This window comes from Lutzomyia longipalpis, chromosome 1 (assembly GCF_024334085.1).
Source record: "Lutzomyia longipalpis isolate SR_M1_2022 chromosome 1, ASM2433408v1".
Lineage (NCBI taxonomy): Eukaryota > Metazoa > Arthropoda > Insecta > Diptera > Psychodidae > Lutzomyia > Lutzomyia longipalpis.
Genome location: NC_074707.1, coordinates 49230043 through 49241093, shown reverse-complemented (window position 1 = coordinate 49241093; position 11051 = coordinate 49230043). Strand labels below are relative to the sequence as shown.

At 34.3% G+C, this 11051-nt stretch overlaps 1 protein-coding gene across 2 annotated transcripts; it reads left to right on the top strand.

Annotated features, from left to right (window-relative positions):
- On the top strand, positions 1-9460 carry LOC129788055 (serine proteinase stubble). 2 transcript variants are annotated; one of them, XM_055824027.1, is made up of 5 exons: positions 1-781; positions 3800-3979; positions 7823-8406; positions 8852-8873; positions 8964-9460. In XM_055824027.1, exons 1-5 carry the CDS (start codon positions 598-600, stop codon positions 9131-9133), a joined length of 1140 nt encoding a protein of 379 aa, XP_055680002.1. In that variant the 5' UTR covers positions 1-597; the 3' UTR covers positions 9134-9460. The 2 variants fall into 2 exon arrangements, with proteins under 2 accessions (XP_055680002.1, XP_055680003.1); XM_055824028.1 differs by lacking the exon at positions 1-781 and adding an exon at positions 2721-3706.
- Positions 9461-11051: the final 1591 nt, after the last annotated feature.

The following is an 11051-nucleotide window of genomic DNA, read 5'->3' as shown; positions in this document are numbered from 1 at the left end:
TACTTTCCAATTGTTAACTCTCAGCGATGGAGGCTTTCGGTAAAAATTAGTCTCAACCCGATCACCATCGAAAATGGATCCACAACTTCACTGAAACTCGATCAACCAACTTTTAAGTATATTTAGCGTGTCTCACAAGTGGAGGTATTCTAGTCACAAATTACATATTACCGCGTGTTGGTGTCACGAAAGCTTATCGGAAGTCTCTACATACGAGTTTAATGTTTAACCAAAAAATAATAAAAGAGCAGAAGAAAGCTAGAAATATCGAAGGTCAGTGTCTTTTGAGTGTCTCTCCTCCAACATCTTGCACGCTCCTCAAACAATCAACAATAGCTTTTGGTATTGACTTCCACCTTCTCCGCCGAATTTCTCAGGAAACACGTGATTTTATTGTGATTGTTTTTTCCTCATAAAACTGTGAAAGTGAAGTTTTTTTTCCACCGCAAGTGGACATTGAGAGGAAAATTTTAATTTTTGGAAATTCCAACAACCCTCAACCTTTGACGGAATTCATCACACCCAACAGCATCCAAACAAAGAAGCGAGTCATAAAACTGCAATGAGACCATAAACTTAACACCTTCATCAACAACAATGAGTTTACTGGGATTCCTCCTGATCATTGTCATCTGGATTGATTTCTTAATTAATGTTGGATCAGGTGGACTAGTTGGTGCCCAAGAGAATGATGGCTACAACCGTGTAATTGGCTACTCACTGAGAGAATCAATAAGCCAACAACTACCCAAAGAAGCCAAATTTTTCGATGAATTTGACTGTAAGTTTGAGAGAAAAAATATTTTTAATTAAAAATTTCCCTTTTCAATGACGAAAGACATTTCATCATCACCCGGATTTGGTCACTGATTTTCCCCAACTTCTTCTTACTAACCACAAACGCACCACATTGAAAAATTAGGTCAAAAGAGACAAAAATCTCAAACAAGAAGCTCTCACCTTCCCAAATTTAGTGTCTCAGGCCATGTGAAAAATTGTAAAGCGCGTAACTCAATTTGAACCCAACATGTGCGTAAAGAAAGCAAAAGCAGCACAAATAATATTTTTCTTGTAATTCATCCAACATGAGAGAGAATTCTAAGCGTGTAACGTTTGGTATTTCCTTTTGCAAACAAATCACTTAATTACACACTTTAATTGCAAAGGAAAGTCAATGATGGAAAAGTTAATTTTAGTTTTCGTTTGTGTGTGAATTCTCTGTGTTTGGTTTTGAGTAATTAATCACTCAAAAATGATTTTATTTTTAATTTTTGTTCAAAGAAAAATAAATAAAATCAGCTGATTGATGCATGAAGCAGAGAAAAAGTTCAATAATCTTTAAGATTAATCTCATCAGGGGGAGGACAAGTAATGATAATTAGATCAAAGTTAAAAAAAGTTATTTTATTCTTCTAAACAAAAAATACTGATAAAATTGTTTTTAAAATGCAGAACCAAAGAAAATTGTAACAGGGAAAATTAAATAAGTTTTCAAAAAATTTTCTAATAATAAAATTAAGGAACACCAAATAATTAAGTTCTTAATATAAAAAATCGTTTTGTGTTTGTTTTAAATTTTCAATATGAAGAAAAATTTATAAAAAAAGTAATATATCGAATTAGGATTCCTTAACGACTTTCAAAAAAATTTTCAGGATTAAAAAAAAATTCAGAAACCTTTTAAAGGAGTTTTAAAAAGGAAAATAATATTAAAAAAACTAAATATCAAATATCATAAAATTGAAAAATTATAAGAACAGATTTTTGACAGAAATCTATCTTTTAGTTCTTTAGAAAAAAATATTTCTTCCACTTCCTTCGAGCCTTTTTCAACAACTCTTAAATTTTATTCTCCAAGAATACATTTTAGGCTCTCAAACATCTCAATGATCCACCCCTTTTTTTAAGCATTTTTGGAACTAATCTCTTTTTAGCGTATCGCGACAAAAATTTCCATAAGGTTTTGACTCTACGTGTTTACTTTTGGTGTGTCATCTTTGGTATATAACAAAAGACAATTTTATATACTTTCACCGTATTTAACAATACAAAAGTGAAATAATTTTCAGCTTCTTTATTTTACTACAACTCCCCCTCCCACCTGCCTTTGGGACTTCCGTTGCGATAATTTGCATGTCTCATCGCACTTTGCAATCTCCTTGTTTTCACCCTGTGTGTTGTGTACGAAATTCTTCTAGATGATTGGTAATAAAAAAAAATGAAATGGTTCACATGAAAAAAAAGTTGTGAATTTTTTTCTTGCACTCCCAATCTTGAAATCATTTTTCTCCTCAATGAATCACACGAATCGCGTCTTTTTTCCTTTCTTCGCTACACCATGCTATTGTCCATGCGTGGATTTTTCTACACATAGCTGCACAAATACAAGAAAGTCACGCCGTGAGGAGGTTTTTTTTTAACATTATTTGAGAGATGTGTTGAAGAAGAAGCAAAAAAAAACAGTCTGGGGGATTTTTATACGTGAAAAATTTTGTGACTACGACAGAGGAGTTTTCATTTGGATTTTACAAGAGAGGTGGTGGCGTGTACAAGAAGTGTAGTAAAAATACAAGTGAAGAAATAACGCACAAACACAAGAGCAAGCTCGTTGAATGAGGTAGTGGGTAAATAATTGAAAACTGTAAGAAATTTCACTGCACGATGGATAACTTCTTCTCTCTTTTGATAGTATTTTTACCTCTTTCTTCTCCCAACACTTTAGTTCCACACCAAACTCCAAGACGTGATGGCAATTTTTGGTTCAGTCGCGACTAAAAGTGCAAAATTCACCTTTTTCGCAATATAAATTCATCATCCGAGTTCTCCTTTTTTATTTCTCTCGCTCGGCCTCTCAAATTTCTTGCACCTGTGCTTGGAAGTAGTTTATACCATAATAGTTTAAAAATTTAACAGTGCAGTGTTGTGAATGCATTTTGTTGCGCGAAAATGCTGCTAATCTCCAAAGCATTTAGATCAAATTCTAAATTGCTACATTGAAGAAGCAATTGGGTCAACTTTATAGCCAAAGTGTTACACATTTATATTGAAATTTCCTCTTTCCACTTCATTTTCAATTGCTTCTCTCTCTCTCTACCATCTCGTTTTGTGCTTTAATTGCATCTCATATTATACATAGAATCTCATTTGAATTAACAATCTGGTCCAACGCAAAGAAAGTTTCAGCAGTGTACCAGACGAGGAAAAATTTGAATTGAAACGAAAAGGAATGTGAAGAGACGATAAATGCTCAATGATGAAGTTTAAAATTTTATTATTATTATAGTTTTTTGTGAGTTTGTGCAGAAAAGCAAAGTTTAGAAATTTCCCTCGTAGTAAAATCAACATTTTTTTGCTGTGCTTGTGCTTCTTCTCGTACAATTTATTTTTAACGAGAAATCTTTATTCTCGCAAAAAGATCGAAAGCTATACATTTGGAGGAAAGTTTTAAGGTGAAAGAGAAGCTTAACTGAAAAAGGGAAGAAGAAAATGACTAGTTGGAGAATTTGGGCAAAATGCCACAAATTGAAAGTGAATGCTGTGATATTATTTGTGCTCATGAGTGCCCTTTTGGATATAGGGGGTCACATCACATATTCTACGTCGCGTCAAGAGCAGGACCTCCTCCTACTCGATGCCCTCACGCGAAAGCACCCCTCAAGTTACAATTCATACGAATCAAATGCAATTATGGATATGTTGGGAAGAAGTACGATCGATTTCTATGAAGAATTTTCCCCAATTTTTTCCTCTAAACTTTGCCTAACCATTTAAATAAATTACTTTTCTCTCTAATTTCCAGTGATTCCTCAAACATGCAAATACAAGGGGAAGAAATTCGACTGTGGCCTATCAATATCATGCGTTCTCGGTGGGGGCAAGCCAATGGATTTGTGCTCAGGTGGAATGATATGGTCATGCTGCATTGATGAAGATGTCCAGCCAGCCACAAATCCCAATCACGGAGCCATTCACAATGCCAGTAAGTATCCCCCACAACATCGCATTCACTCTCTATCAATTTTCATTTCACACACAAACACCCAAGAGTGCGTTCAACACTTTGATTTTAAGGTCAATGCAATAGAGTCAACAATAGTGATGAAGAGAAGAAAAAAATCATTGAACTTTCTCCCAAAGTGTCAATGGCAAATTAATTTCACTAACAGCAAAAGGAATTCAATTTGCACTCACGTGAAATATTATTTTCACTCCCCTCAAATGTTATTTCCAAAACGCATTCTCCATCTATTTTTGTCAAATCTCTTTTTTTTTCTATTTTTGGACACACGGCGTGAAATCAGGTGTTGAACGAAAGGAACGTGAGAAAATCGAAAGAGTTGGGAAGATGACGAAATATTTGTAGACAAAGCTTTCATTTGAAAATGAGAGTTTTTCTTGAGCATTAGTTTTTAAATTTTGCATTATTATATTATACATGGTTTCCTTAAACGATGAGCTTTCCCATTCAAAAATGAATAAACTCCTTAATTTTATTAAAATTTCATTAAAAAATATAAGAAAAATTAATCTTAAAAAATCTACAAAAAATAAAATTTAATTTTTCTATATTTTAACGAAATCTGCATACACGGATATTTAACACAGATTGTGTTAAAAATTTAGAATAGAACTTTTTGAGCTTTTCTTGAGCTTTTATACTACATATGTATGTACATATAAGAAAAGTAGGTATTCTTGAGTTAGTTTGAAAGAAAAATTAAAAACTTTGTTTTCTGTGGACTTTTTTGGAAGACCAATTTTTCTTTTACTTTTTTTTAAAAAACAATTTCAAAGAATATAAAGGAGTTTATTCATTTTTGTATGGGAAAATTTGTCATTTTTTAGTAAACAATTGAGACATGTCTCATATTGCAGAGGACCAAAAATGAATAAGTTTCCAAAGAAACTTTAATTCTCCGTTAAAGATTATTTGGGAAAAGTCATTAAAGATTTGCTCAAAAATGTAAACAATGAAGGAGATGAAGCAGAAAAAAATGCCTCATCAAAAATCATTGACGAAGCATTAAAGAGTTAATTCTTCGTCGATGATTTCTAAATTTTACATTTTCAGTTTTTCCTACATAGAAATAAACAAACTCCTTTTCAAAATTTTATATAAATTAGATTTTCATAATTAAATCTATCTCATTGTTATCCCTTTAAAATGCTTAACAATACATAATTCATATTCCATCGCATTTAATCATGTAATTTATACATTCATTACACGTCGTAAACAATGATATCCCACCAAATGAATTGCAGACTTCATAGTTTTAACGAATTCACATTTTATTTTGTATTCAATTAAAATTTTGCACAGAAGTATTAGGCAACACAAGTGGCTTCTCATATCCATATTTCATAGAAATGATAGCAAAAAAAATATTTGCAGCATGATAAAAGAAGTATAAAACATTGTGACATCATCGCAAAAAAAAGCCGCATGAGGTGAATTTTTGAGGAAGGAAAAAAAGATTAGACTTTGCAAGACAAAAGACAAGAAAATTATACAAAATTAGATGCGAAGCTCTTCTTTGGCATAGAGCAGGGAGTTATGCGGGTGGAATAAGACTGCATGTCGAATGTTACACTTTGTCTGTGCAATTTCGTTAGGTGTTGAATGCCATCCAATTTTTTTGGAGCATTTCACAATTCTTTTGTGGCTGTCGTGCAGAAATTGTGCGCACGGAGACATGCCTGCTGCTAGGGGGGAAGCTTCCTCCTCCTCGCAAGTCTCCCATGAACATCTAATGAGATTATTTCATTCAAAGTATTTTCACTTTAATTTATTCCACGAATACTGCACTTGCCCTACTAAGCGCTGAATTATTAAACAGCCTTATTTTATTTCTTTCGCATATATAATTTAAATTTTATTTGGAATTTTGGAAGCAAAAGCAACAAATTTCCACTCTACTTCCGCCCATGAGGGGCCCTTTTTCCCGGGTTCTTTCTCATCTCTCCCTCCGCAGTCATTTGCTATACATTTTGTATAGGGTACCTAACTCCCCCATCATTTACAGGTATAACAGATTGCAATGTAAACCAATTTGAATGTCACTTTTATTTAGCCCCAACAAACACACCAAACAGCAATCAACGTCCATTAAAGAGTGAAGAAGAAAACAAACCCCGCACCGTACATGCATCACGACTGTGAGAAGATTTTGCCCAAGTAAAGCACAAATTAAATCACAAGAAAACGCAAAATGAAAATGAAATCGTTCCACTTGAAAAACTCAACGGATTTAAACATTACATTGACTCACATCATTTTTATATCTTTTTTTTCTTCTTTTCGCTATGTACACGCCATACGGAGAGTGAAATGAAAAAGAAAATTATGTACTTCTTGCATCTCTATATTTTTATTTAATGGGAAGATAATTGCATTTTATTAATGGACATTCACTCCATTATTTTTCGTTAGAACCTTCTACCGAGAAGCCCTTTTTTGTCAAGTCACGTGCTTTTAGAGGCGAGGGGTTAAGTACTGTTCTTTTGTCGTAAAATCTTAACCATTTAGTATTACGCAATATAAAAATATTAGAGAAATTATTAAGAATTTTGAGAGGATTCTTTTATGGACAATTTAATTATATATTTAGCAATTTAATAATATATTGTGAGGATTATGGGAGCACAGGAAGTTAAATTTTGAGATCATATAACACAAAATTAGCCAATATAATAATTAGAGAGTATTTTAAGGTAAAGAGGGTAAAGGTAAATCAAATAAATCGTTAGATTATCATGAAGGAAAACCATACAAATTGAAAATGAAATTTCACGTTAAATTAAAGAATTATCCACGCTGAAAATATACCTCAAACATTACACTGTGCAACAAGATTAGTGGATTTTATCTTTGTTTTAAAACTCTTACAAAGAAAAATGGTTATAAGTGTTGGGCTTTAAAAAAATTATAGGATTAAAAAGAGGGAAGGGGGGAAATCGAATGAATTTAAGGAATTAAAAAGCTTTAAAACTCTCCGAAATTACGAAGTTGAGAGTAGAATTTTTTTTATATTAGAATACTCAGAATTTTAGCAATTAGAATTAAGTTTAAATCATCAGAGTTTTTTTTTTGGTAGCTCTTAACCTTCTTTTCTATTCAACAAGGGTATTTTTTTTAATAAGTTCAGCAGAGATTCCTTCTTTATTTCTGTGCTCCTTCGCAGAAAAGCTCTAAGAGAATTTCCATCCTGGATTTTAATTGAAAAAAATAATTATGTAAATTATGCTAATCATATTCCCACACTAGGACACAACATAATGCCTTTTAGCGAATATTTCCTGAATGAGACAAATTTCAGGTGATATAATACAATTGTTTGGCTTTTATCCAACTGCCGAACACTCCGTGACACAGAGACCAACCTATGTGAAACCAACATCCTTCCCACAACGCCCACATCGTCCTGCGCAGGATTGGATGCACGAAACAAATCATTTGGGCTTCCCCGTGCCCAATCGCCCATCGAGTATTGTGCCGGATCATCATTTTGGCATAACAGATGAATCACCGTATGATCCACTTGTGGATGCCATTGCGGGACCACCATTTGGGGATGATGTGGACCCCTTCAGGCCACATTACCACATGCAGACGCGCCCAGATGACGAAGGGTCGCCTGTGCATGGGATAAAAGGTGCAGCAAAGAGTAGAAAAAAGCCACAGAAAAACAGACATGCACAAAATAGTGGAAAAAATCGCACCAAAGCACCCTCCCACACTTTCGTAGCAAATAAGCACGGAAAAGCTTTAACATTTCATTTCAATTCTAACACTGAGAATTTTCTCTGAATTTCCCTGCAGGTTGTGGAGAATTGTACATGCGATCCAATCGAATTGTGGGTGGACACTCAACGGGATTTGCATCACATCCGTGGCAAGCAGCTCTCATAAAGTCGGGATTCTTAACGCGAAAGCTCAGCTGTGGCGGTGCCCTTGTGTCCAATCGATGGGTCGTCACGGCGGCCCACTGTGTAGCCACAACACCAAATGCAAATCTCAAAGTTCGCCTGGGTGAGTGGGATGTACGAGATCAGGATGAACGACTAAATCACGAAGAGTACAACATTGAGCGGAAGGAAGTTCACCCAAATTACTCTCCAGCGGACTTTCGCAATGACTTGGCTCTTGTGAAGCTCGACAGGGCTGTGGTGTTCAAGCAGCACATCCTCCCTGTGTGTCTGCCGGGGAAGCAGGTGAAGTTGACCGGGAGAATGGCCACTGTGGCGGGATGGGGACGTACGAGGCATGGGCAGAGTACAGTGCCGTCCGTTCTGCAGGAAGTTGATGTGGAGGTCATACCAAATGAGCGATGCCAAAGATGGTTTCGAGCCGCTGGACGTCGAGAAACAATCCACGAAGTTTTCCTCTGTGCAGGATACAAGGAGGTAAATATTTCCCCAATTTTTCTAATCAATTTATTCAATTCTAAAGGGAAGACTGGGGTAGAATTATTCATTAAATAAATTATTAATTAAATTAGTTATTCAGACTCTTTCGAGCTCTTGTAAAATTAATTTTGTAAATAATTCTTTAAGAAAATTTCTCTCTCAACATTCTTAGTTTAAATCCTTGTAATTCTATGCATTTTCCGAACTTTAATCTTCTTCAAATGTTAATCAAACTGGGACTAAATAAAATCACTGCAATTTTGAGTCAATTTTTGATTTTTTTTGTACAAGAAATCGCTGAAATATTCAAGCTAAATTAATTAAGAAAAAAATCAAAGCTTTTAATCGCAATACAATGCAAATAAATAATTAGAAAAGCTTTTAATTAATCAACGAAATGTAAGAAAATATTTAACAATTAAAATATTTTTCTTCTTTGCAGGGTGGCAGAGACTCGTGTCAAGGTAATCAAAAAAAAATAGGAAAAACTCATAAAAGAGCAAAAAAAATATTGCTGAAATTTTCTTCTTTTTTCTTAATTTATGCGCATTTAGGTGACAGTGGAGGACCACTGACGCTAACACTCGAGGGTCGCAAGACACTCATTGGCCTTGTATCGTGGGGAATTGGCTGTGGGCGCGAACACCTACCCGGCGTCTACACCAACATACAGAAATTCGTGCCGTGGATTGAGAAAGTCATGGGAAAGGACTACAAATTGTGATGTGATTTCCAAACTCTCTTCGGGGGGAAAAACCTCGCTCTCAAATTGCAGCCTCGAAAAAAAATTGGCAAAGAATTTTTTTTACCGAAAAAAAAAATAGCTCCACATTTCAAAATCAACCCGAAAAGGCGAGGAAAAAATATTTAATTTATGAATGTATTGGGGAGTTTGTAAATAATGTGTGTGCGTAAGCTTTTTGTATAAGGTTAATTTTTAATTTTTTTCATTAGCTAAAATAATGTAAAAGAAAGGAATTTTTTTTTATAAAATTAAGATATTTGTGTAATTAAATGAGATGTGGATGATTTATTTATTTTGATAGAAAAATCTGTGTCTTTATTTCGCGCTGAGCTTTCGTTCATACATAGCGAGAGCTTTTTGAATGTTTAATGCCTGTCTTTCTCTCATGTTTTCTCTTGGGGTCGATAAAACAGAGTATTTGCCGGGTGCTCTCATCAAAATTGATTAACAAGTCATTTAGAGATTGAAGTTTAATCTCATCAAAAATGCGAGCTGGAAGAATTGAAGAGGGAGAACCGAAAGTCAAGAGAATAATTCTTGAAACTGTTCTTTTACGCCATTCACCTTTTTATATCATCGTGTTCTCGTGCAAAGGTGATCACCGCAAAGAAGTTACGAGGCAGGAAGAACAAACCTCAGCTGAGGGGGTAAATTGGCCATTCTTCACTCTTAATTTTTGGTAGCCACTGAGATTTTCATGCACCTTAATTTATGTACATTTCTTTTTTTTTCTCCTCTTCGCTTCCTCTTTTTTTTCTCGTTCTTGTCCATCTCTTTTTTAATACCTCCACACCGTGTTTTCTTGTGACGAAAATTACAGTTATTTTGTACATCATACACGTTAATTTCTTCACACACCATTAGAGTTTAAAGACTTCTTCTTGGGAGTAGCATAATGCATTTGTATGTTGTAAGAAAAATGACACGAAGAAGCCAAGAAGAGTGGTGAAGAATTAAGAGAGAGAGGAAAAAAAGAAAGAAATGCCGCGAGATCACGAGAGAGCGAAATTACAAATAGTTGTTACACAACAGGTGTTTTTTGAATAATTCAAATAAACAATTCTCTCTCACTCGCTCCGCGGGAGAGCCATGTGTAAGAGAGACAACATGAGTTTACCGGAGAAAGCTCTCACCGCTCTGTGTGATCGTGGAAAGCTCAAATTTTGCTCTAGAATTTCTTCCAAGGAAAAACTTTTCTCTTTTTTTCTTTAACATCCAGAAAAAAATTCCCATTTCTTCGTCGTGATGAGAAATTAAATGAGAAGCAATAAAAATCGAGCAATAAGCTTCTACCGCATGATCGTGTAAGTATTAATGGGCCATGTGATCGACATCATTCATTACTAACAATCATAATATTCTTGCTCGCCTGTTGACATGCGATCGTGACACTTACATCTGGAGCAACACACCGAAAATATTTTAATTGCAATTGTGAAATATCTCGGGCTCTTCTTGTATGTTGAACCTCTCGCTGTAATAGCAGAGCATAATAATATTTGAGGCCAGTGTACTCAACGGTGCACACATGTTGACAAGATAATGGAGAATTATGATAAAATGTTTTAATATGAAAAATTCCACAAGTGAAAAGCTCTGCAAAGGCACCAATAAAAATTTCGGTGCATTTTATTTTTATTGAACTGCGTTCAATTTAAATTTAAATTAAGATTTGTTTTAAATATTAACTGAAAATTAACTCTAAAATGCAATAATATTGTTTTTTTTTTTCAGTATAGAAAAAATTACGAAACTATTCATCAGAACACGAGAAACTAAAAGAAAAGAACCGTAGATTGAAACTAGTTTCAAAAAAGATAAATTATCATAATTTGGTATTCAGTTTAAGATAAAAAAAAGTAAAAGAAGAATTTATAGAACAAGAATAAATTATTCT